This window comes from Thalassophryne amazonica, chromosome 20 (assembly GCF_902500255.1).
Source record: "Thalassophryne amazonica chromosome 20, fThaAma1.1, whole genome shotgun sequence".
In the NCBI taxonomy this organism is placed as follows: domain Eukaryota; kingdom Metazoa; phylum Chordata; class Actinopteri; order Batrachoidiformes; family Batrachoididae; genus Thalassophryne; species Thalassophryne amazonica.
In genome coordinates, this window is record NC_047122.1 from 11,486,163 (window position 1) to 11,513,732 (window position 27,570).

The 27,570-nt window shown below is 44.3% G+C and overlaps 1 protein-coding gene across 1 annotated transcript in view; it reads right to left on the reverse strand.

Annotated features, from left to right (window-relative positions):
• Positions 1-27,570, reverse strand: part of LOC117501852 (thrombospondin type-1 domain-containing protein 7A-like) — a 316,378-nt gene that overhangs the window by 107,424 nt on the left and 181,384 nt on the right. The window contains exons 11-12 of the mRNA XM_034160813.1: positions 23,529-23,632; positions 3,235-3,429 (exon numbers count right to left, since the gene is read on the reverse strand). Of these exons, the coding sequence (XP_034016704.1) occupies positions 3,235-3,429; positions 23,529-23,632 (299 nt within the window). The remainder of the gene's footprint in view (positions 1-3,234; positions 3,430-23,528; positions 23,633-27,570) is intronic.

Sequence of the window (27,570 nt, forward strand, 5' to 3'; positions counted from 1 at the left end):
TATAATGGGACTACCTTAGCAATTTTCATTTCATCTGGAAAAATCCCAGTTGACAGAGACAGATTACAAATATAAGTAAATGGTTCAATAACAATTTCTATTATACTTTTTACAGTCATCATGTCTAAATCTTCATGGTCAGCTGATCTTTTGCTTACACAGTTTTTTTACAATATTTCTTATTTCATCTTTTTCACATTGTCCAGGAAAATACTATTGACCGTATTTACCAGTGTATGTAATTTATCTTCTATTATTGGTTTATTTCCCACCAGACTTGATCCTACATTAAAAAATAATCATTAAACCCATTTGCAACTTCTTTTATGTCATATATCTCTTTATTTTCCTTAACAAAGTAGTTTGGAATAGTTGCTTTCGCTCCATCACTATCAATCACACTTTTTATAATTCCCCATGTTACCCTCGTATTATCTTTACTCTTATTTAATTGTTCACTATAATAATCTTTTTTTTTTGTTTCCTAATTACTGTTAATAGTTTATTTTTATATCTTTTGTATTTATGTTCTGATTCCTTTGTTTGCAATTTTAAAAAGCCCCTGTATAAATAGTTTTTCTTTGCACAAGCATTTTTTATTCCCTTTGGAGCAACTCAGGTCTTGGCAGTGTACTTTCAAGTCAATAAGTAGTTGGACAGTGAGGCAATTGTTCTAATTTTGCCTCTAAAGACACAATGGAGTAGAAATGAAATAAAATGTGCTTAGAGCAGAAACACTTACCTTTTATTTAACAGGGATTAAATAAAATATCAAATTAATGATTTAGCAATTATCACCATTTGTATCTGTATTGCCTTCATTTTTGGAGCCCATTAGTAAAGCTTGAAAAACAGTGTGCTCTATGTGCATAGTGGCTACATTAAAGAGGAACTATACAACTCTGGTCAGTTTTTCTCAGTTTCTTCTTTTTTTAATTGGTCACGTTCTTCTCTAAGGGGTTCCCCCTCCTGCTCAGAAGTACATATATCACAAAACTGTCATAAAAACTCATTACCGGCTCTCCCCCTCCCCTCTTGCCCTGCCTTCCATGTGCATTTGTTTTGTTTTGTTGCATTTGTTGCTAATGCAATACATGGAACAATGTTTTTTTTTTGGTAAAAAACGTGAATAAAAGCTATAAGTTTACACAAGCATATCCTGATTTTTTGAAGGACATCTGAAGGCTCTTCACAAAAATGAGGTGCGAGGAAGGAGAGGCCACGCCCCAGTCCAGTCATAAATGCTCATCCCCCCTGGTATAAGGGGGCCCAGCTATCAGGGGCCAACTGAAAATCCACAGTGCTTCAGTATCGTTTCGTCTAGGTAGGATTCTGACTTAGAGGCATTCAGTCATAATCCCACAGATGGTAGCTTCACACCATTGGCTCCTCAGCCATGCACATACAACCCCACTTCCAATGAAGTTGGGACATTGTGTAAAATGTAAATAAAACATAATACAATGATTTGCAAATCTTCTTCAACCTATATTCAACTGAATACACCACAAAGACAAGATATTTAATGTTCAAACTAATAAACATTATTGTTTTTGTGCAAATATTTGCTCATATTGAAATGGATGCCTGCAACACGTTTCAAAAAAGCTGGGACAGTGGTATGTTTACCACTGTGTTACATCACCTTTCCTTCTAACAACACTCAATAAGCATTTGGGAACTGAGGACACTAATTGTTGATGCTTTGTAGGTGGAATCAGACCACAGCACACTTTTCCACATTGCATCAGTCCATTTCAAATGAGCTCAGGCCCAGAGAAGGTGGCAGCGTTTCTGGATGTTGTTGATGTATGGCTTTCGCTTTGCATGGTAGAGTTTTAACTTGCACTTGTAGATGTAATGACAAACTGTGTTAACTGACAATGGTTTTCTGAAGTGTTCCTGAGCCCACGTGGTAAGATCCTTTACACAATAATGTCATTTTTTAATGCAGTGCCGGCTGAGGGATCGAAAGTCACGGACATTCAATGTTGGTTTTCAGCTTTGCCGCTTACGTGTAGAAACTTCTCCAGATTCTGTGAATCTTCTGATTATATTATGAACTGTAGATGATGGATTCCCTAAATTCCTTGCAATTAAACACTGAGAAACATTGTTCTTAAACTGTTGGACTATTTTTCACACAGTTGTTCACAAAGTAGTGATCCTCACCCCATCTTTGCTTGTGAATGGCTGAGCCTTTTGGGGATGCTCCTTTTATACCCAATCATGACACTCACCTGTTTCCAATTAGGTGTTCTTTGAGCATTCATCAATTTTCCCAGTCTTTTGTTGCCCTGTCCCAACTTTTTTGAAATGTGTTGCAGGCATCCATTTCAAAATGAGCAAATATTTGCACAAAAACAACAAAGTCTATCAGTTTGAACATTAAATATCTTGACTTTGTGGTGTATTCAATTGAATATATGTTGAAGAGAATTTTCAAATTATTGTATTCTGTTTTTATTTACATTTTACACAACATCCCAACTTCATTGGAATTGGGGTTGTACACCAAAAGTCTGAATCTGCGGTTACTCTCGTACTGAGCGGGATTACTATTGAAACAACACATCATCAGTAGGCTAAAACTAGTCTGTCTCAGGATGATCTAACCTCAGGTCACGTTCCCCATTAGTGGGTGAACAATCCAACGCTTGATGAATTCTGCTTCACGAGGATAGGAAGAGCTGACATCAAAGTATCAAAAAGGAAACGTCACTATGAACGCTTGGCCACCACAAGCCAGTTATCCCTGTGGTAACTTTTCTGACACCTCTTGCTTAAAATCCAAAAAGTCAGAAGAATCATGAAGCCCCACTTTCACAGTCTGTATTTCTACTGAAAATCAAAATCAAGCGAGCTTTTGCCTTTCTGCTCCACAGGAAGTTCCTGTCCTTCCTGAGCTCGCCTTAGGACATTTGTTTTTATTTATTACACTTCAGTTCCATTGTTGTGGTGTACAGAAGCAAAAAACAAAGGTAAAGGTAAAGGCAAAGGTTAAATCTCTGTGCACCTTCATATCTACCTGACTGCAAGACTGTTAACCCTCCTGAAGTAACAGATTATAGCATTTGGGGAGAAATACAGGATGGGGGTTTTACAGTTTGGCACCCGTTCAGTCAAACTTTACATACAAAGTTTTAAAAAAAATGTATAATTGCTACTTTCCAGTTATTGATGTTAGATTGATTAAACATGGAAGTGAATTTGAATTTGAAATCTGTGACTAACCCATCAGGATCCTCTTGCGGGTTCTGACACCCACACAGTTGACTGTGCAGGAGGAGAACTTGGACCAGCTGCTGAGTTGACAGTCTTCTTGGCAGGGCAGTTGGCATGGTTGGGTGAGAGGTGGCATTGGAAGAGCAAATTTAAGACAAGCTTCAACTTCTGCCTGTCCACCATCCTGCTTCTGACATGAAACAGCTATGGGGAAAAACAGTAAATTGAATATCATTAGTTAGGAATATGAAGAGTGAAATGTTGGGTGATACAAATACAACCCCTGGCAAAAATTATGGAATCACCGGCCTCGGAGGATGTTCATTCAGTTGTTTAATTTTGTAGAAAAAAAGCAGATCACAGACATGACACAAAACTAAAGTCATTTCAAATGGCAACTTTCTGGCTTTAAGAAACACTATAAGAAATCAAGAAAAAAGATTGTGGCAGTCAGTAACGGTTACTTTTTTAGACCAAGCAGAGGAAAAAAAAATGGACTCACTCAATTCTGTTGTGAAAGTGTTGTGACACGGACCCACAACAGGGGGCGTTAATGAACGGACAATGGATAAGCCAAAAAGTAACAATTTAATGTTGCGAATCGCACAACGAAGTACAGACAATAACAATATGGTGGAATGTCAATTATACACAAGGTGACGTGTGGGCAGGCTCGACGATAGAAGACGTCTGGCGAGAGAAGTGCCGGATCCCACACAGTTTCCACCACCAACGGATCTGAAGAACACCGGAGCCGCCAAGCCCCGCGCCCCAGGTGGCCACTGTCTTCAGCAGTCAGACCCGGTACTGCTGGCAGAGAACAGAGACAGTACTGATGAGTGTGAGTTCGCACACTCAGTAATCCCACAGTCAGTGTTTAGTTAGGAGGGAGCACCTCCACCTCCAATCACACACTCGTGCAGCTCCTGTTTAACCACTTATCTGGATTGGGGTGTGAGGTGAAGCCGTCGCTGATCACACCAAACGCCAATCCCACAGATAAGGACACACCACAGGAAAACGGCTGCAAAGAAGTTCAGATTGTTACTTTGTAAGTCAGCAGAGAAGTTACCTGGTTGGTAGCTGATTTCTCGGCGGGGTGGTGGAGTTGCAGTCCGGCCTTTATGGTGGTGGTGATGTGTAGTGGATGAGTAACAGCTGGTACAGATGATGAGTGACAGCTGTCACTCCCGGTCGCTCCGACGCCCTCTCGTGCTTGAAGCCCGCACTTCAAGCAGGGCGCCATCTTGTGGTGGTGGGCCAGCAGTACCTCCTCTTCAGCGGCCCACACAACAGGACCCCCCCCCCCTCAACGGGCGCCTCCTGGCGCCTGACCAGGCTTGTCCGGGTGACAGGTGTAGAAGTCGGCCAGGAGGGCCAGGTCCAGGATGAAGCTCCTCTTCACCCAGGAGCGCTCTTCAGGGCCATAACCCTCCCAGTCCACCAGATACTGGAACCCCCGGCCCTTTCGACGGACGTCCAGGAGCCGGCGTACTGTCCACGCGGGCTCCCCGTCGATGATCTGGGCAGGAGGCGGCGCTGGTCCCGGGGCACACAGTGGTGAGGTATGGCAGGGCTTGAGTCTTGACACATGAAAAACCGGGTGTATCCGCAGTGAAGCTGGCAGCTTCAGCTTCACTGCGGCCAGGCTGAGGACTTTGAGTATGGGAAATGGTCCGATGTACCTGTCCTTTAGCTTTTGGGATTCCACCTGCAGGGGGATGTCCTTATTGGATAGCCAGACCTCCTGCCCAGGCTGGTATGCAGGGGCCGGGGAACGCCAGCGGTCTGCATGGGCCTTAGCCCTCGTCCGGGCTCTGAGCAGGGCAGAGCGGGCGGTACGCCACACCCGATGGCACTTCCTCAGATGGGCCTGGACCGAGGGCACCCCGACCTCTCCCTCCACTAGCGGAAACAATGGGGACTGGTACCCCAAACACACCTCAAACGGGGAGAGGCCGGTGGCAGATGAAACTTGGATATTATGAGCGTACTCGATTCCGGCCAGATGGTCACTCCAGGCCATCGGGTGCGCGGAGGTCACGCAGCGAAGGGCCTGCTCCAGTTCCTGGTTCGTCCGCTGTGCCTGCCCGTTCGTCTGGGGGTGGTACCCAGACGAGAGACTGACGGTGGCCCCCAGTTCCCTGCAGAAACTCCTCCAGACCTGGGAGAAAAACTGAGGACCACGATCTGAGACAATGTCCGATGGAATCCCATGCAGACACACGACGTGGTGGACCAGGAGGTCTGCAGTCTCGTGGGCCGTCGGGAGCTTGGGGAGGGCCACGAAGTGGGCCGCCTTGGAGAACCGGTCCACTATCGTGAGGATGAAAGTCATGCCCTGGGATGGCGGGAGGCCCGTGACAAAGTCCAGGCCAATATGAGACCAGGGGCGATGAGGCACGGGCAGAGGCTGGAGGAGGCCTTGGGCCTTGTGGTGGTCAGCTTTGCACCTGGCACAGGTGGTGCAGGCCTGGACATACTCCCGGACGTCGGCTTCCATAGACGCCCACCAGAAGCGCTGCCGGACCACTGCCACGGTCCTTCACACCCCTGGATGACAGGAGAGCTTGGAACCGTGACAGAAGTCAAGGACCGCAGCCCTGGCCTCTGGTGGGACATACAATTTGTCCTTTGGACCTGTCCCCGGATCCGGGCTCCGTGTCAGGGCCTCCCGGACGGTCTTCTCCACGTCCCAGGTAAGGGTGGCCACAACAGTGGACTCGGGGATGATGGTTTCACGGGGGTCTGACAGCTCGGTCTTGACCTCCTCTTCATGCACCCGGGACAGGGCGTCAGATCGTTGTTTTTTTGTCCCGGGGCGGTAGGTGATCCGGAAGTCAAAACGCCCGAAGAACAGCAACCAGCGGGCTTGCCTGGGGTTCAGACGCTTTGCGGTCCGGATGTACTCCAGGTTCCGATGGTCCGTGAAAACCGTAAATGGTACCGATGCTCCCTCCAACAGGTGTCTCCACTCCTCAAGAGCCTCCTTCACCGCAAGAAGTTCCCGATTGCCGACGTCATAGTTCCGTTCAGCTGGGGTCAACCTGCGGGAAAAGTAGGCACATGGATGGAGAACCTTGTCGGACTCCCCACTCTGGGATAGCACGGCTCCTATCCCTGAGTCAGAGGCGTCCACTTCAACTACGAACTGGCGATTGGGATCGGGCTGCACCAGAACCGGCGCAGTCGAGAACCGGCGTTTCAACTCCCTAAACGCGGCTTCGCACCGATCCGACCAGGTGAAGGGGACTTTTGTGGAGGTCAGGGCTGTCAGGGGGCTAACTACCTGACTGTAGCCCTTGATGAACCTCCGGTAGAAATTTGCAAAACCGAGGAACTGTTGTAGTTTCCTACGGTTCGTTGGTTGGGGCCAATCTCTCTCCGCCGCAACCTTGGCCGGATCAGGGGCGACGGAGTTGGAGGAGATTATGAACCCCAGGAAAGACAAAGAAGTGCGGTAGAACTCGCACTTCTCGTCCTTCACAAACAGCCGGTTCTCCAACAACCGCTGTAGGACCTGACGTACATGCTTGACATGGGTCTCAGGATCCGGAGAAAAGATGAGTATATCGTCTAGATATACGAAGACAAACCGATGCAGGAAGTCCCGCAAGATGTCATTAACCAATGCTTGGAACGTCGCGGGCGCATTGGTGAGGCCGAACGGCATGACCAGGTACTCAAAGTGACCTAATGGGGTGTTAAATGCCGTCTTCCACTCGTCTCCCTCCCAGATCCGAACCAGGTGATAAGCATTCCTAAGATCCAATTTCGTGAAAATTTGGGCTCCATGCAGGGGCGTGAACACTGAATCCAACAGAGGTAATGGGTATCGGTTGTGAACCGTGATCTCGTTCAGCCCTCTGTAATCAATGCATGGACGGAGTCCGCCGTCCTTCTTCACACAAAAAAGAAACCAGCACCCATCAGGGAGGTGGAGTTCCGGATCAACCCGGCAGCTAACGAGTCCCGGATGTAGGTCTCCATTGATTCGCGTTCCGGACGTGAGAGGTTGTACAGCCTGCTGGACGGGTACTCAGAGCCCGGTATCAAATCAATGGCACAATCGTACGGACGGTGTTGGGGCAGCATGAGTGCCAGATCCTTGCTGAAGACGTCAGCAAGGTCATGGTACTCGGGGCACCGCCGCCAGATTGGGAGGGACTAAAACCTCCTCCTTAGCTGTCACACCGGGTGGAACCGAGGATCCTAAACACTCCCGGTGGCAGGTTTCGCTCCACTGAACCACAACCCCAGACGGCCAATCAATCCGGGGATTGTGTTTTAACACCCATGGAAAACCCAAAATCACTCGGGAGGTAGAAGGTGTTACATAAAACACAATCTCCTCCCTGTGATTCCCAGACACAACCAATGTCACTGGCTGTGTCTGGTGTGTGATTAGTGGAAGAAGGGTGCCATCTAGTGCCCGCACCGACAATGGTGACGGTAAGGCCACTAGAGGGAGCCCAACCTCCTTTGCCCATCTGCTATCCAGCAGATTCCCCTCTGACCTCGTGTCCACCAGTGCTGGGGCGTGAAGGGTTAGATCCCCACTCAGGATCGTGACTGGGATTCGTGCAGATCATCGGGGTTTCCCCACGTGGGTGTTGTGACCCACCCTTAGCCCAGTCTCTAAGGACGAGTGCTGCTGTTTTGACCGTTTGGGGCATTCTCTCTGTGTGTGCTCGGTTGAGCTGCAGAGAAAACACTCCCCACGGATCAGCCTCCTTTGTCTCTGATCTGATCGCTCTTTGGCCCTGCTCATTTCCATAGCAACGTCAGCAGGGGGAGCTGTCGTCATGTGGAGAGCCCTGGCTGTGGAGCGTGGGGAAAACGGCTCCCTTTCGGACCAGGGAGGAAGAGGGACGGCTTGTGCCTGACCACGCCCTTCGTCTCGCTCCCGTCGGTGTTCTGTTAATCGGTTGTCTAACCGTATAACCAGGTCGATAAGCCCATCTAAATCCCGCGGCTCATCCTTCGTCACCAGGTGCTCCTTAATGACCAGAGACAGTCCGTTTACAAAGGCGGCGCGGAGTGCAACAGCATTCCAGCCGGCTCGCGCTGCCGCGATGCGGAAGTCGACTGCATACTTCGCTGTGCTCCGACACCCCTGTCATATCGACAGCAGCACGCTTGAAGCGGTCTCGCCTCTATGAGGGTGGTCGAACACCTGTCGGAACTCCCTCACAAACTCAGTGTAAATTGTTAGGAGCCGTGAATTCTGTTCCCAGAGTGCCGTAGCCCAGGCGCATGCCATTCCTCGAAGCAAATTTATGACGTAAGCCACCCGGCTAGCGTCTGACGCGTACATGACGGGACGCTGTGAAAAGACGAGCGAGCACTGCATCAAGAAGTCCGCGCACATCTCCACACAGCCTCCATACGGCTCCGGAGGGCTTATGTATGCTTCAGGGGAAGGTGGGGGGGTTCGTTGAACGACCAGTGGAATGTCTGTCTCTGGCGTTCGGTCAGCAGGAGGAGGTGCTGCAGCAGCGCCCTGAGCATGCGCTTCCACCTGGGCGGTGAGAGCCTCCATCCTACGATTGAGAATAACGCTCTGCTCGGTAACTAAGTCCAACTGAGCAGTAAAAGCGGTTAAGATGAGCTGCAGCTCACCTAACACGCCTCCTGCTGGCGCCTGTGCACCTCGCTCTTCCATTGGCTGTTCAAGCGATGGTTGACGCCCCTCGGGATCCATGACACTGGCCAAGAAATCCTGTTGTGAAAGTGTCGTGACACGGACCCACAACAGGGGGCGTTAATGAACGGACAATGGATAAGCCAAAAAGTAACAATTTAATGTTGTGAATCGCACAACAAAGTACAGACAATAACAATATGGTGGAATGTCAATTATACACAAGGTGACGTGTGGGCAGGCTCGACGATAGAAGACGTCTGGCGAGAGAAGAGCCGGATCCCACACAGCTTCCACCACCAATGGATCTGAAGAACACCGGAGCCGCCAAGCCCCGTGCCTCAGGTGACCACTGTCTTCAGCAGTCAGACCCGGTACTGCTGGCAGAGAACAGAGACAGTACTGATGAGTGTGAGTTCGCACACTCAGTAATCCCACAGTCAGTGTTTAGTTAGGAGGGAGCACCTCCACCTCCAATCACACACTCGTGCAGCTCCTGTTTAACCACTTATCTGGTTTGGGGTTGTGAGGCGAAGCCGTCGCTTATCACACCAAACGCCAATCCCACAGATAAGGACACACCACAGGAAAACGGCTGCAAAGAAGTTCAGATTGTTACTTTGTAAGTCAGCAGAGAAGTTACCTGGTTGGTAGCTGATTTCTCGGCGGGGAGGTGGAGCTGCAGTCCGGCCTTTATGGTGGTGGTGATGTGTAGTGGATGAGTGACAGCTGGTACGGATGATGAGTGACAGCTGTCACTCCCGGTCGCTCCAACGCCTTCTCGTGCTTGAAGCCCGCACTTCAAGCAGGGCGTCATCTTGTGGTGGTGGGCCAGCAGTACCTCCTCTTCAGCGGCCCACACAACAAATTCTGAGGAATAAATTATGGAATCACCCTGTAAATTTCCATCCCCAAAACTAACACCTGCATCAAATCACATCTGCTTGTTAGTCTGCATCTAAAAAGGAATGATCACACCTTGGAGAGCTGTTGCACCAAGTGGACTGACATGAATCATGGCTCCAACACAAGAGATGTCAGTTGAAACAAAGGAGAGGATTATCAAACTCTTAAAAGAGGGTAAATCATCACGCAATGTTGCAAAAGATGTTGGTTGTTCACAGTCAGCTGTGTCTAAACTCTGGACCAAATACAAACAACATGGGAAGGTTGTTAAAGGCAAACATACTGGTAGACCAAGGAAGACATCAAAGCGTCAAGACAGAAAACTTAAAGCAATATGTCTCAAAAATTGAAAATGCACAACAAAACAAGTGAGGAACGAATGGGAGGAAACTGGAGTCAACGTCTCTGACCGAACTGTAAGAAACCGCCTAAAGGAAATGGGATTTACATACAGAAAAGCTAAATGAAAGCCATCATTAACACCTAAACAGAAAAAAACAAGGTTACAATGGGCTAAGGAAAAGCAATCGTGGACTGTGGATGACTGGATGAAAGTCATATTCAGTGATGAATCTCAAATCTGCATTGGGCAAGGTGATGATGCTAGAACTTTTGTTTGGTGCCGTTCCAATGAGATTTATAAAGATGACTGCCTGAAGACAACATGTAAATTTCCACAGTCATTGATGATATGGGGCTGCATGTCATGTAAAGGCACTGGGGAGATGGCTGTCATTACATCATCAATAAATGCATAAGTTTACGTTGATATTTTGGACACTTTTCTGATGTTTAAGGATGATGAAATCATTTTTCAAGAAGATAATGCATCTTGCCATAGAGCAAAAACTGTGAAAACATTCCTTGCAAAAAGACACATAGGGTCAATTTCATGACATAGGGTCAATGTCAACGAGCAGATGTGATTTGATGCAGGTGTTAGTTTTGGGGATGGAAATTTACAGGGTGATTCCATAATTTATTCTTCAGAATTGAGTGAGTCCATATTTTTTTCCTCTGCTTGGTCTAAAAAAGTAACCGTTACTGACTGCCACAATCTTTTTTTCTTGATTTCTTATAGTGTTTCTTAAAGCCAGAAAGTTGCCATTTGAAATGACTTTAGTTTTGTGTCATGTCTGTGATCTGCTTTTTTTTATACAAAATTAAACAACAGAATGAACATCCTCCGAGGCCGGTGATTCCATAATTTTTGCCAGGGGTTGTAAATTTTCATGTGTCAGTGAGAGGTCTGTGGGTCCAACATACACATACAGATGTAAACAGCCACTAACACTGTAGTTATGAATTATTTATTTATTCATACAGTAATAATCATTAAAATGTCATTTCCAGTTACACTTGTTTAAAGTTGTAGTTGTAGTGGTAACAGTGGTAATATCAGTCAGTACAATAGTAGATTATAGTACCATAAATCTTTTCAAGAGGACTTCTCAAGAAGAACCTCACTTATTGAAATCCAAAATTGTGCTCCAGCAACCTTGGCTTCGTTATTATTATTTTATACTGGGTGGAGGCCAAGAGTTAAATGTGCTTGTTTCCAGTGTGGAAGGTTCCCTGTTCAAGGCCACCCCTGCACATTCTCTGTATACAGTAATGCGGAGTTGTACATTCAGCTGAAAACGTGCGCTAAATCAGTGTAAAAATCCACGTCAGACCTGCTGTGGCAGCCTTAACTGAAAAAAGGGAGAAGCCAAAGGGTCTTACTATTTACAAGTAGGTCTTTAAATATAGCACTCAGTTTTGTGCTTCACTCCACATGACTGACCATTTACAGAATGCACACCCTCTACTGTAAGTCTTCCTCCATCTACACAATCCATCTGACCCCAATTCTTCCCTAAACAAACCGTTATTGGTAACATCAATGCACCCATGCAACACACAAACCAATCGAATCTTGAATCTGCCTCCCAGGATTATTAATAAATTATTGCACATACAGACTTGAGTCAGACTTACCCTTTACAACCTCTTATTGCATCTTAATCTGGGCTAACGTAAGGTCACTGAATTCTAAGTCATTATTAATGTGACCGCAGGATCTTTGTGGCCGGGACGGCGGTGGGATCGAATCCGGACGGCTCACACTAAAGACCATTCCTCTACCAGGTCAGCCAAAGGGGAATTCCCTATTAGCCAAGATAGGGGGGACATCTTTTCAATCAGGACCCAGGACCTTCATCCCACTACATATCTCCCTACCATTTTTGACTTTGTCCCGAAGTCACAGGTGCATTTAAGCATGTTCTGTGTCTACCCACATCCTGTTCGTGACGCCAGATTGTGACCGCAGGACCTTTGTGGCCAGGACGGCCGTTGAATCAAACCCGGATGGATCGCACTAAAGACCATTCCTCTACCAGGTCAGCCAAAGGGGAATTCCTCATTAGCCAAGCTAGTGGGAATGGCTTTTCAATCAGGACCCGGGACCTTCATCCCGCTACATTAATTTATTAATTAACAATCTTATTTTGGAGAACCAAACAAGTGGCCTTTGTGAGACAAGAGCGAAACCAACTGTGAATTTGACTTTGATCAAAGTTTGTCCTCCAGCATATTTGCTGATGCTACTGATGATGGTAGGCTAGGTGGAGGACTTGCTTTAATTTACAAATCTGCTTTTGGTCTGATGGTTCAGGGGGGTGTTGGGTTCGACTCATTTGAACACTTATGTCTTGGCTTATCGCAGGTTGATGGGGCTAGTTATGATAAGACCGCTGGAACTCATTCATGTTGCCTTGTCATTGTGTATAGACCTCCTGGCGTCTACTCCAAACTCTTAGATGAATTTAGTGATATCATTTGAGATTTCTTGATGAGTGGATCTAATTTTAATTGTTGGTGAGTTTAACATTCATGTTAATAAGTCTTCAGACCATCTCAATGGTTTCAAGGTTGTTACAGCCAGGAGTGGTAGTGGGGACCACCTCCCACTTCCTAAAAAGAGCTCCCACGCAGTACATTTTGCAGAGTAAAATTTACTCTGTTTTCGATAACATTTGGTCCCAGTCCAAATAGAGTTAAATAAACTATCACAGTGCTAAATCAACTCTTATTGGAGTAGAAAAACTTGATTTGACAAGACAGTAGAGCTGATTTCACTCTATAATAGAGTGTATTTTACTACAACCAGACCTGCCAGTCGTGGAAGAGCGAGAGATGCCACCAACCATGAAAGAGCTTGGAAAAGCCATTGACTGCCTTGCTCGTGGGTAGTCTTAAAGAGTGGGAAACCTGCACTGCTAAAACACCTGCATATTCTTTAGAGCCCGACCAATATGGATTTTTTGAGGCCAATGCCGATAACGATATTTGGATGAAAATTGCCTATAATAAATAATAATAAATCAGCTGATTTGCCAATAGCCGATAAATCAGCCAATCAGCTGAATGTTTCAAGCTGTTAGCAGTAAACAAAAGTTTTTCATGCTAGAAATAAGGTCTACACAACGTGGGATTAATAAAAAGCATGACCAATGCAATGAAGCACATTTGACACATTACTACATAGTAAGTCCCTTCGCCTGCTCCCTTGTTTGCACTCAGGGTTGCCACAGCAAATCCAAGGTGGATCTGCATGTTGAATCAGCACAGGTTTTACACCGGATGCCCTTCCTGACGCAACTCCGCATACATAGAGAAATGTGGCAGGGGTGGGATTTGAACCTGGAGCCTTCTGAACTGAAACCTAGCGCTTTAACCACTTGGCCACCACCCCTGGTTGACACATTACTACATAAACTGAGTTAATCAAACTGAGTTGAACTGAAACAGGAGAAATGTGGGGTGAATGTAAACGCAAAGTTATTACAAACAACATCCTTATAAACTTACTTGTATGCTTTTGTCAGCCGATCAGAGCAGTGTGATGGCAAACTATGGGGCCGGTGATGAGCACATTTAAGCAGGGGTGTAAGCAGCTCTCAGTTGAATGGAGTCAGAGCTCCATCTACTGGACAAATGGTGCAGGGACATTTTATATTGCCAACACAAACATTATTTCAGTAACTGTTCTGTTTATGACAAATTATCGGCATTCTATCAGCAAAATTTCGGCTGATAGTGAGTACTTTGAAAAGGGCTTATATCGGCCGATAATATCAGCCGGTCGATATATTGGTCGGGCTCTAATAATCAATCAATCAATCAACTTTTTTCTTGTATAGCGCCAAATCACAACAAACAGTTGCCCCAAGGCGCTAATAATCTTATCTGCCTCTGCTGGAAACAGGGACATTACCCAGGACGCATTACCTAGGACATGTGAGATGCAAACAAAGGAGACAGAAGTAACTGCAACAATTACCGAGGCATCTCCCTTCTCAGCATTGTTTGGAAGGCCTTCTCCCATGTTGCCTTAGTGCATCTACAGACCTTGGCCTTGTGTGTCTACCTGGAGTCTTAGTGCTGCTTTAGAGCTGGGAGGTCTACAGCAGACATGATCTTCTCAATGCACCAGCTGCAGGAGAAGTGTCAAGAGCGGCAAATGCCACTCTACATCACCTTTATCAAGCTGACCAAGGCTTTTGACTCTCTTTATTCCACGAGAACATGCACAGCAAAGTTTGCTTCAATGGTGCAACATCCAAGGCATTTCTTAGTAAGCAGTGGAGTGAAACAGGGCTGTGTCCTTGCACTCTTCTACATCTTCTTCTCCATGCTTCTCCAGTATGCCTTGAAGTATTGTAGCGAGAGAGTATACATTCACACCAGGGCCGACGGCAAGCTCTTCAACATTGCCCAGCTTTGTGCCAAGACCAAAGTTGTGGAGGTACTCATCCGTGAGATGCTCTTTGACAAAGATGCAGCCTTGGCATCACACACCAGAGATGGTCTGCAGCAGCTTGTTAGTCATCTCTCTCACAGCTGCAGGACGTTCGGATTGACCATCAGTCTGAAGAAGGCAAACGTCATAGTCCAAGGCACAGTTGCTCCCCCTAACACTGCCATTGATGAGTACAGTTTGGAAGTCATGGAGCACTTCATATACCTTGGATTGACCATCTCCAATTCACAAATCATTAGTGCAAAGATAAACAGCAGGATTGTGAAGGCAGCAGCAGTTATCGCAAAATGAAACAACAGAGTCTGGAACAACTCCAGCCTCACCAAGAAGACAAAACTACACATCTACCAGGCTTGCATGCTCAGCACACTTCTCTACGGTAGTGAGGCATGAACCCCCTATGCCAGAAATGAGAAAAGCTTAACAGCTACCATCTGAGGTGCCTCAGATGAATTCAGCACATCGGATGGCAGGACAAGTTGCCCAACACAGAGGTCTTGGAATGCTCCAACATGAGCAGCATGTTCGCCATTCTTGGCAAAAGGCACCTTTGTTGGCTTGGTCACGTCAGGAGAATGGATACAGACAACATTCCCAAAGACCTGTTTGGCAAGCTACACCATCATCTTCCGCAGATGGACAGATGCCGAAGATCATTAACACCTGGTTCTGTTCACATGTGTTTTAAATATGCTCTGATTAAAACCATTCTTTAAAAGAAACAATTTTTCTGGAGCACAACAACCAACACAACAGGAGCCGAGCGTGGCCATCGCTCGGCTCCTGTTGTGTTGGTTACTAATGGCCACTTTTACAACATATGTTATTTTAGCAGTCCGACTAACAGATGGAGGTGTCTTGGCTTTACGGGCTTACGATCGGGACTCTTTGTTTCATATCAAAGAGATGATGGAGAGCCTGTTTGTTACACGAGACAGGTACAATCAGGCGTTTCCTCCGCCCCTAACTATCGGCTCCGACTCACCTGAATATCCGCTGCTGTTGCGGGCACCGTGCAAGATCCGCAGGAGACTGAGGAAAAGAGGGGTTTTGGACAAGAGGAGAAGAGGCTCGCGGGCCGGTGTCCAGGTGAGGTGAAGGCGTGCAGCGGCGTGCAGCGGCGTGCTTGGGCGCGGGCACCAGCGCCGGTGGCCGAGGACGGGCTCGCTTCCTCTACCACATCCCTCTCTTTGATGTGTGCGATGGCACATCTGCATCAACACCTGTTCGGATGGACACGGGTGTTGTGGACTTTTCTCAGCACTAGTATCCTGGTGGCAGAGTTCCATCACCACTGTGCACTTCCGTGTTTACGTCTCCGCCTGCACAGACCAGCTGGAGTCCACGTGACCGCTGTCTTCGTCCTATCCCATTGCGAGCCTCAGACAGCGCCTACGTGATGTCTTCCACCTTGCGCCTTGGTTTATTGAATGCGCGTTCAATCGCCAATAAATCATTTTCCCTGAATGATCTTATATCAATGGAAATATTGGACTTAATGTGCTTTTCAGAGACTTGGCAGAGAGAAGAGGAATTTCTTCATTTAAATGAGCTCTGCCCTGCTGGGTTCTGTGTCCTTGGGAAGCCCCGCCCCTGTCGCCGTGGTGGGGGCCTTGCCATCGTTTATAAAGAGGATTATGTTTGTAAAGGGGTACAGTCACAGGATTTTCCCTCTTTTGAATCACACTTGGTCAAGGTGGGTTTTTCAAATCCATTCTTCTGTGTGTTGGTTTATTGCCCCCCAGGCCCTGCTGCTGCCTTTCTTAAGGATTTCAGTGACTTTTTATCCTCTATTATAACGTTGGAATCTGTTTTAATACTTCAGGATTTTAACCTTCATGTTGATGACAAGTTATCTTGCCCTGCGATGGAGCTTTTATCATTGACCGAAGCTTTTAATTTTGTGCAACATGTTTCTGAGCCCACTCACCAAAAGGGTCACATTTTAGATTTAGTTTTTACACTTGGCCTAGACATTTTAAATATGTCTATAAAAGATGTCCACTTGAGCGACCATAGTCTTGTTTCGTTTGACCTGCATTTCAGCTCTGATCAGAAGCCCTTAGAAGTTAAGTCTCGGAGGCGTATCATCACTGCTGATACTGCAGAAAGATTTTCTTCTATGTTTAATCCTTGTTTGTTCACTGATTTCCTTGATGTTGACAATTTTATCCAGTGTTTTAACCAACACTGTGATACTATTCTTGATCAGTTGGCTCCTGTTAAATACAATGTGTCTTTACAGAAAAATGAGTGCCCTTGGATAAATGAAGAGCTCTTAAGTCTTAAGAGACTGTGTCGAAGGACTGAACGCCTGTGGAAATCCTCTAAACTTGAGGTTCACAGGCTTCATCTCAGGGAGCTAGTTTCATCATATAACAAAATGGCTGAGAGTGCCCACTCTGTCTACATACATCAGCTGGTGTCTGTTAATAAGAAGAATCCCAGAGTATTGTTTGATACAATCAACTCTCTTGTATGTCCTGCTGCTTCAGTTACTCCTGTGTTTTCTGAGACTGACAGCAATGCCTTTTTGAGTTTTTTCATTGACAAAATCAAGTTGATCAAGGATACAATTCCACCCTCCCTGTGTGGTACTTCTACTGTTGTTGAGCCTGTTCCCAACATTTGGTCTTCATTTAGGGCTGTGACACTTGCTGATATTTCGGCATTGGTGAACAAGATGAAACCTTCCTCTTGCTCATTGGACATCCTTCCCTACAGGCTCTTCTCTAAAGTATTTGAGGTAATAGGTCCATGTGTTACTAAAATGGTAAATCTTTCTCTGTCCACCGGTGTGTTTCCCAGTGCTTTCAAGCATGCCATAGTGTTGCCTCTACTGAAAAAATCAGGTTTAAATCAAATGGAGCTAAGTAGTTTTAGACCTATTTCTAAACTCCCATTCCTGTCTAAGATCCTCGAGAGGGTGGTTTCAGACCAACTGACACTCTTCCTGGATCAGAATAACATTCACGACAGGTTTCAGTCCGGTTTTCGTAGACAACACTCTACGGAAACGGCTCTTCTGAAAGTGTCCAGCGACATTATGATGTCTGCTGATGCTGGGAAATGCACTGTGTTAGTACTCTTGGATTTGTCCTCTGCCTTTGATACTGTTGACCACCAGGTCCTGCTGAGTAGATTGAGGGATCATGTCGGACTGTCGGGGTCAGTTCTTCGGTGGTTTTTCTCATATCTGTCCGTGCGTAGCTTTAGCGTTTCTACTAACCAGATAAGGTCAGAGTCAGCGGACCTGTAATGTGGAGTCCCTCAAGGTTCTGTTTTGGGCCCCATTTTGTTTTTATTGTATTTGATCCCTTTAGGTAAGATCATTCAAAGATTCACTGATGTTTCTTACCAGTTATATGCAGATGACATCCAGCTTTACTGCTCCTTTTAAACCATCTGAGATTAAGAAGCTCGATTCCTTCCTCCATTGTTTAGTGGAAATAAAACAATGGCTAAGGAATAACTTTCTTCAGCTCAATGCAGACAAAACAGAAACATTGGTTATTGCCCCTGATGCCCATATTCCAGGTATTCAAGAGTACTTGGGTGACCTGGGCCAGTCTGCAAAATCAAGTCTTCGAAACTTGGGTGTCATCTTTGACAAAGAGATGTCTTTAGTACAGCACTGTAAACAGCTGACGAGGAACTCCTCCTTTCAACTAAGAAACATCTCTAAGCTCAGGAAAATGGTGTCACGAAATGACTTAGAGCTTATTATTCATGCTTTTGTGTCAACACGTTTAGACTATTGTAACAGTTTGTTTTCATGTCTAAACAAGAAGGAGTTGTGTCGACTGCAGTTGGTACAGAACTCTGCAGCAAGAATTCTGACACAAGCCAACAGGAGGACTCACATTTCCCCAATTTTAAAGGAGATTCATTGGCTCCCAGTGTCCTACAGGATCAATTTTAAAATTTTGGTTTTAACCTTTACAGCTCTACATAGTCAGGCGCCTTCCTATATCTGTGACCTCATCCAGCCTTATGCCCCTGCCAGGGCGTTGAGGTCTGTGGATCAAAATTTGTTGATGGTTCCACGCACCCATTTTTCAACCAGAGGAGAGCGATCCTTCCAGGCTGTTGCTCGCAGGCTTTGGAATGGTCTCCCGCTCTCTCTGCGCTCACTGGACTCTGTTGACACTTTTAAAAGCCAACTTAAGAACTTCTTTTTTACACAAGCTTTTGCTTAGGTTTTGGGCTGCTATGCTATGTTTTTAAATGTCTTGGCCACTGTGTGGTGTATTGTGCTTTTTATGTTGTGAAGCACCTTGTGGCTCTTGTCTGTGAAAGGTGCTATACAAATAAAATTTACTTACTTACTTACTTAATTTGCAGTTAAGTTTATTGGTAAATTATCATCCTATATCTAATTTGCCATACTGTTAAAAAAAATTGTTTTCACAGTACTACACATACTAGTGAATTCCATTTTATGTTCTCCTGTAACCCTTGAAGCTTTTAAAATTTGAGTTTACTTTCTTATATAATAGAGGTATATGTTTATACAGTTGCATATAAAATGTTATACAGTGCATTTGTCATGTATGACTTCTGACAGAAAATAAAACAATTTAGACCATAATTAACCTAATATCTTCATATATTCAAATCTTTCATTTTGCCAGACATAGTGATTTGATTTATATTACGATATATGTAGATATCAACTGATATGAAAAAATAAAGACTTTTTTCCATATCGCCCAGCCCTATAACTGGCATCCTGTCCAGTGTGTACCCTGCCTCACACCTTATGACTGTTGGGATAGGATCCAGCCCCGCTGTGACCCTTGGTTGGAGTAATCGGGTATATAAAATGAATAAATGAGCAACAAATTGTCAAACATGCAAAACAGAGATGATGCGACAAAGAACCAACATAATAAAAAGTCCAGCGGACAATGGGACCCACAATTCATCATGAGTGGCACAATCGTCCAAATGTTTTCTGATTCAAGATTGGATTACCAATGGTAACACTGCATCATAGCTAGCTGTCCCTGTGTAAAAACTAAATCTAAAATGTGACCCTTTTGCATGTGCTAGCAACGGCTAGAAAGTACTACTTTGTGGCACAGGCGGGCTTCAAAAGGCATTTGATCTGCAAGTGCAGACTGGATACATTTATGTAAAGAGCATACAAAACAGGTCAGCACAGTGCTACTAGCTATGGTTAAGTTATATGCTTTAACCTTCACAGCTACTGGAATAACTGATTTTCAATGTGAAGTGAAACTCAAAAATCTTCAAGCAAGTCTGGATCTGTCTTGCAGGTGCTGCTGTGGTGAGCACGCTGGCTTTTGTTCAGGCAGCGCTGCCATACTAACTGTCAGCCTTAAAAAGGATGTTAAATAGCTGAGTGGATTCTTGTCATTTGATTGGTGCTTACGTGGATTAATTCATTCCATTTGTGTTGCACTGCATTCAGAGTGCGGCTTGGTTCCATTTAGAGTGCAAATTCGGTTCCATACATTTGGCACCATTGCACTCTCACGTGCATGCGTGCATGCACACACAAGCGTGCACGTCCTCATGCACGCATGCACATGTGCATGCTCGTGCACGCGCGCGTGTGCGCATACTTGTGCACGCGCATGTCGTGCACGCACATGCTCACGCATGAGTACGTGTGCGCCCACGCATGCTCATGCACGCACATGCATGCGCGCCCACACACATACAAAACCAATCCACTGTGCTGCCTGGAGGTTGTTAGCAGGAAGAAAGAAAAGCTGGACTCATTTCTGACATGACTTTTTTTTCTGCTGCACTGAGGAGGTACACAGCTCGACCGACAGCGACATGATGACTTGATTGAGTTAACTGACGCTGCTACACACACACACACACACACACACACACACACACACACACACACACACACACACACACACACACACACACACACACACACACACACACACACACACACACACACACACACAAAATCCACTCCACTGTAAGCCATCTAGATGCAAGCAGAGCTGCTAACATGAAAAACCCTGATATGATTTTTGGCTGGACCGAGGAACTACACAAAGTCTTTTTTTTTATGGAAGTCCGAAGTCAGTGCACAGCATCACTGGACAACACGTCACAGTGGAACACCAAAATGTAAGTCCTTTTTCTGTTGTTTATAAATTAATAAAATATCAAATGACAGTGATCTATTTTAGATGTTATATAAAACAAATAATGAATGTTTTTACATTCTTTCAATGGTGCAAATATTTAATGAGGTGAACGCTGGAACATACCATTCAATGAGGCAAAGCCGAGTTGAATAGGATGAATTATTTGAATTATTTGTATATGTCAGGAGAAGACAAAAGGAGATGAAGAGGCACAGATTTGGCAATCACACCAGCGTACTTTGATGTGAGACTTGCTGACATGTATGAACATGTGTACAGCGGCAGGTCTGAAATTGTTTTGGTAAAATATTTTCCTCATGCTGCAGGATGGTTGGCTTAGCTTTGAACTGGCTATAAGACACATACACTGTTAAACCAAACACTCACATTTTAATACAATTATTAAGTTAATGTAACAAACTTTGAAAAAGTTATAGTCACTAATTTCCATTAATTAAACAAACTCACAAATGAATTGCTGTCAAAACAACTCAATTCCCTTTAAGTGCTTTTAAAGTTTTGGGGCATTTAAGTGTTGGTGATGTATTTCCAGTGCATTCCATTCACTCATTTTAATTGAGTTTATATAACGGAGGCCAGCAGGTGTTGCTGTGCAGATGTAGTTAGTAAACGGCCGACACCCGCACACGTCCGCAATTATCTGCAGAGGCATGTTTTTCCGTTACCAGGATTTTTGAGTTGCACAAAATTTTGGCTGCGGATGACATCCACCTTACATACTCAAGACATACACCACGCATACTCAATCTATGCGCTGTATATTCGCCGTCATCTGCTGATGACGGCGAATATACAGGGATTTGCGGGAATAGACAGGGATTTGCGGCTTAGCAGCAGACTGGGACAGTGTGTAAAACGGATATTTTGCGTGCCCATCATGTCCACATCACGAACTAAAATAAGTTGTAGTGACTGCATACAGATTGGCCACGAATAAAGAGTTTTTATTACATCTGCTTTGCATCTGATTTGCGGCGGATGCAAATCAGATGCACTGTGTTCACAGCTAGATGCCGTTCTTTGTTCTACCAGCTGTCACGCACTCTGCGCTGGATGCTGTCTATATAAAATAATTATTTTGTGGCAGATTAATAATTTTATTCTGCAAATTGGCTGTTGAAAATGGCTCGAATCACCTCCTGAATCACAGAGGAAGCTCCAGCTGCAGAAAGCATTTTGAGCCGTCTAAAAAGGTAATTATTTGACTTGTTTACATTGTCAAGGCTTGATAAAACAGTTGCGTGTTTTTCCTTCTTGTCTGCAGCTGTTACAGTATTTATACCTATGTTTATAACAGATTTAAGTTCTTGTTATAATTGTTCAGACGAGCTGCGCTCTGGTGCGATCTGCTGATGTCACCACTCGCCCTGTTCACTGCTTGTTTACTCCAATCAACTTGTCCAAGTCCAGCAAATGCTCCAGAGGCTGTATTGTTGGTGTGAATAGTGATGCCGAAAGGAGCGAGTGTGCTTCTTTTATGACTACAATGCAGATGCTGTGCATGCGCAAACACGTGCGCGATTGCATTCATAATACACCCGTAATACTGCCGTGATAATCACAATGCGTCAGATCCGTTTCCTCACTACATGTGTTATACAACCGTGATTGTTCATCATATATTTGCTATACATTATTAATATATCCATAATTCACACTGGGACATTTGTCATTTTTAGCCATTTTTGTTGCGGACGACAAAGAATGAACGTAATTTGTGTACTCAATTCATGCGCAATTAATCCTCTCCCCAGTGGGACAGGGCCCTAAAACTTTAACAATTAAATTTTTGGAAATTATTTTATTTAAGTTGGCAAACTCAAATGGTTTGAGTTCAACTAACTCATTGAGTTTTACAGTGTAATGTGACCGACACAGGGGTCAGAGGTCGTCTGAATCATATTTCAGCTCAGCCAACCTGTTTGCTTGACGTATCTGTGCAACTTCGTAAAGTAAAGCAGCGTGTGTGTGTGTGTGTGTGTGTGTGTGTGTGTGTGTGTGTGTGTGTGTGTGTGTGTGTGCGTGCGTGTGCGTGGGGGGGGGCACTTTCAATGAGCCACTGTTGACGGTTTGAACTAAATGAGTCCAGATTGGTTGTCACAAACTGATGTAAAAATTAGAGTCTTGCATGATTTGATTGCAGGATTTGATACCAGGAAAAAGAAAACAGTTCAATGTTATTTGTCCAGGAAGTCTGGTGGATAATTTTCAGGTCAAGTCTGGGAGTACGTACTGCTACTACAAGTCACTACATCCAACAGTAACAATTTGGGTCTTAGATGGCAACCGCCCAGCTGGTCATCTGGTAAACAAACAGTAAGAAAAGTAGTTTTAAAATATGGTTCAAACCCTGTTATGAAAGTTCTGTTCATGTGTTTACTTCTTTGATGTCTTTTGCTAGTTTTTTTGTGTGGAGTTCAGTTTTGTAGTCCTGATTGTGCATTACGGTCCCTCCATGTGAGGTTTTCCTAATAGTGGAATCTTTAAATACAAAAAAATGTGAGGTGCTGGATTTTAGTCCAGGTTTTTGTTGGTATAAAGGACCAACGTTTTTAGTGACAATATCAACACACAACCATGGGAGCAAAACTGACCACAATTCAACTTTACAGCTGCATGCTCTTGGCAAGAGTGCAGACAGTTGAATATGACACCAAACCAGTTCCTTGGGGCTGCATGTAGCATTAGCCTTGGTCCAAATAGTAACAGAGACGGTCTTTTCTTCCTGACAGCTCACAGTTTCGGTTGTCAGTGCTTGCACAGTGCATGTTGCTGCCCTCACCTCGAACTTGCAGGCCCGGTCCACAGGTCTCATGAGCACCAGGGCTGTCCTGCCGGACTGACCATGGAACTAGTTGGCATCGCCGCCACTTGTGGGTTTTCCATCTGCAGAGAGAGATCAAGAATCACAGGTGTTCTAACTGAACCATATTCAGTCTCGGCACTGAGATTACTTTATTTGTCGCACACTTCTTTGCAGAAAACAATGGCAGTGACATGATAAGGTGGAAAAATGGCACTACACTGTAATTATAGATTTAAAATAAACAGAAAATAGTAAAATGTATAGTTGGAAATATAGTCTAAATCCTAATTTCAAGAATCGATTCGATTCCGATTCTTAAGATTCAGAATCTATTATTTCGATTCAATTCAATATATATATATATATATATATATATATATATATATATATATATATATATATATATATATATATATATATATATATATATATATATATACGAGGTCTATTAGAAAAGTATCCGACCTTATTATTTTTTTCAAAAACCATATGGATTTGAATCACATGTGATTGTGTCAGCCAAGCTTGAACCTTCGTGCGCATGCGTGAGTTTTTTCACGCCTGTCGGTTGCGTCATTTGCCTGTGAGCAGTCTTTGAGTGAGGAGTGGTCCACCCCTCTCGTCGTTTTTTTCTTTGTTTAGGAATGGCTCAGAGACTGCCACTTTGCTTGATCAAAATTTTTTCAGAAACTGTGAAGGACATCAAAGTGGACACCATTCGAGAAATTCAGATGGTTTTTGGTGAAAATTTTATGGGCTTCAAAGAGATTATGGAGTGTTACTGTCGCTTTAAGGACAGCCCAGAGCGACTGGTGGTGCACCGCACTCCGAGGCCGCCATCGACAGGCTGAGCGACCATTTCATTTCTAAACGGATGGCTGTCTGGACCCGTGACCATCATGTGCAATTTCTCTGGTTATCACAGGAGCCGGACATCAGCCATTTTCCGGCAGATTTCACTTTTAACAAGAGATTTTGTCATGGAAAGCCGAGCGGAGGCTTCGCGCGTCACGATGGATTCACTACTGGAGCGAGACAAAACCACCTCCGTTTTGGTCTCACGGCTTTGAGATGGCGTTCAGACAGCTGTTGGTGGTTTTTCCATCGAGTGATTATCCGAGAAATTGTGGATGTGCCTGGACATGCCGGAACATGTCCTGTGAGGCTTCATCACGGCGTTGCTTTGCGCCATGCGGCACTGACGCGATGCGCGGAATTCCTCCGCACGTCTGTCTCAATGTGCCGAAAAAGTGCTGATGTCCACGTCTTTTCACAATTCCTGTGCTAGCCAGATGACATCCTGGATAAAACACAGCGTCCAGTTTGGAAATGAACAGCACATTCCACCGTTACAGGATTTTTTTGTCATGGAAAGAGGAGCAGAGGCTTCGCGATTCAAATCCATATGGTTTTTGAAAAAAATAATAAGGTCAGATACTTTTCTAATAGACCTTATATATATATATATGTGTGTGTGTGTGTGTGTGTGTGTGTGTGTGTGTGTGTGTGTGTGTGTGTGTGTGTGTGTGTGTGTGTGTGTGTGTGTGTGTATTTAATAATCGATCTTTGGATGTATGAATTGATCTGTGGGAATTAAAATGAGAATCGATTTAAAATTGGCGAACCGATCTTTTCAAACCAGCACAGGTCAAATTCATTAAATAATAGTAAAGAGTAGGACTCTTATTCATTAAGTCTCTGAGTACAACGAGTTATGGAATTCTAAAAAAAAACATCTTAGAATCATGACATTTTCTAAACATTCCCCCTTAAATTTTATACCTCGTCCACACTGCTACGCTTTCACAGGAAAACGACTATCTGTTTTGGTCTTTGTCCACACTAATTCATCATTTTCCCCACCCTACAACAAGGCAGATGAAGCGTAGTGTTTGTTCTGGCACCTTCAGGATATGGATTTCGCTGTCAGCAGTCTATATTCTGGCATAAATATCAGTACTTATTACCGACCTACAGCAGCAGCACTAAATCTTGAGTTCAGAAATGTGTTCATATTGCGTCCCTGCATTTCTTAAAGCTAAGCAAAACACGATACTGTTTCAGCGGCTTCATTATCACATCACTGATCTACGGAAATGCTTAATACATGACATACAATGGTTACTCAAACCTCGATGCCCCCGTCTCAGACAAGTTAACTTAACCTGCTCCCTGAAACAATCCTAGAGTTCTTAACTGTAGGTCCTAGTTGTGTCACTTTATGTTATTTTACTTTTGTTGTCTATAGGAGGCAGTGCGCGCATGCATCTACAGGCTTATGGCATGACCAGCTTATACCTTTGACCTCGGGTGATATGCATAGTAGCACACATGCTGATGTCTTGTAATTCACTTCTGAGGTATTTGGTTCCTAAAGTAGTTTTTTACTTAGCAGTGTTTTTCACACCAACTTTTTTCCACACGTGTGTGACCTTTCTTAGATTTCTGCGGACAATAGCTCTTTTGGAGAGTTTCCACCATTTGATTTGTCTCAAGCCTAAATTGTCTTATAGAATTAGATTGTATTAATCTACTATAATATCAGTGTTTCAGGTCTGCTACCTGGTGACATTGTCGTGTCTTTCTGTATTGTTTGGCTGTCTCCGCATGCTTCGTGGCATCGCTTTCGCACGTTGGGGGAAGCCCCGTGTAATCTGCTGATGTTATCGTAGACTGCACAGGTTGCTGCCATACATGGTTCAAGACTATCTGTTCATTTAGAAATGTTTCCTTTTTGGATAATGATTAATTTTCTAGGAAATGTGCTTTGCTTGTGGGGCATATCATGTTATGAATCCCTTCTTTATAGGCTAATGCTTACATATTATTGTGGTGTCACTGAAAGTTCTTTAATGACTTATAGCTTGGCTCCATTGCAATATTCTTTAACACAAGAATAAATTGACGGATCAGCCCATATATACCAAAATGAATATGACTAAAAACTACACCGACATAAATTAGATGATATTTTCTCCTCTCCCGACATAAGATTAAGATAAGACATAAGATAACATATTGCTTGAGTTATCCTCTTCACTGCATTTACAGGTCTCTGCAAGGTGGCATATTCACACTTAATTCCCTGGCCTTTGACCCATTTCTGCAGCTTGCTATTCCAATTTGTAATTTTGTCCTGCTTCCTTTACATCCTGCTCCGTAGGGATAACTGTTATCCTTGCTGGCACTCCTGTCGTTAATTCAAAAGTAAACTCCAAATGCATCCCTACATGTCTATGGTCATGGACACAAGTTTTGTTATTGTAGTTGTTTATCAAAACATATTCAACATAGTTATATAATCAATATGGACCAAAGAGCAGACTCACAGCTTTAATTTGAGGGTATTCACATCCAAACTGGAGGAAGGGTTTTGGAATTACAACTCTTTAATACATGGCCACCTCTTTTTCAGTGACTGCAAAGGTTCCTCGACAAATTATATATACATTAAAAAAAAATAAAAAATTTTATTGATGGTAATGATAATTTGTCCAATTATTTTTGAGCCCCCAAAATGAGGAGACTAAACATTTCACAGGATATTTTTGTTCATCCTATCGAATTAAACCTGAAAGTCTGCATTTCAATTGCATCTCAGTTTTTAAATTTCAAATCCAGTGTGCTGGCATGGAGAACCCAAATCATGAAAATTGTGTCACTATCCAAATATTTCTGGGCCTAACTGTCGATCTTTCAATGCACCCGTTTAATGCTGTCTGTTCACTTTCTCCAGAGAGCTACTCTGGCATGCACAAGGTACGACTCAAACCCATTCTGCATGGGCACAGTCGACAAGGATTTAGTTGCCTTCTTTAAATACTCGGTTGCTGATCGTAGGACGCCTATTTAGCTTACAGTTGGTGCTGTCTCACACAGACACAGACTGTTAAGGGTGTTGATACGCTACGCTCCATAAGTACGTCTCATTTCCATGCTGTTCTGCGTCTGGTGGCGGTGGTTGTTAGTCATACTCATTCTGTTACCATTAACTGTAGCCTCCACGTACTTACTCCTT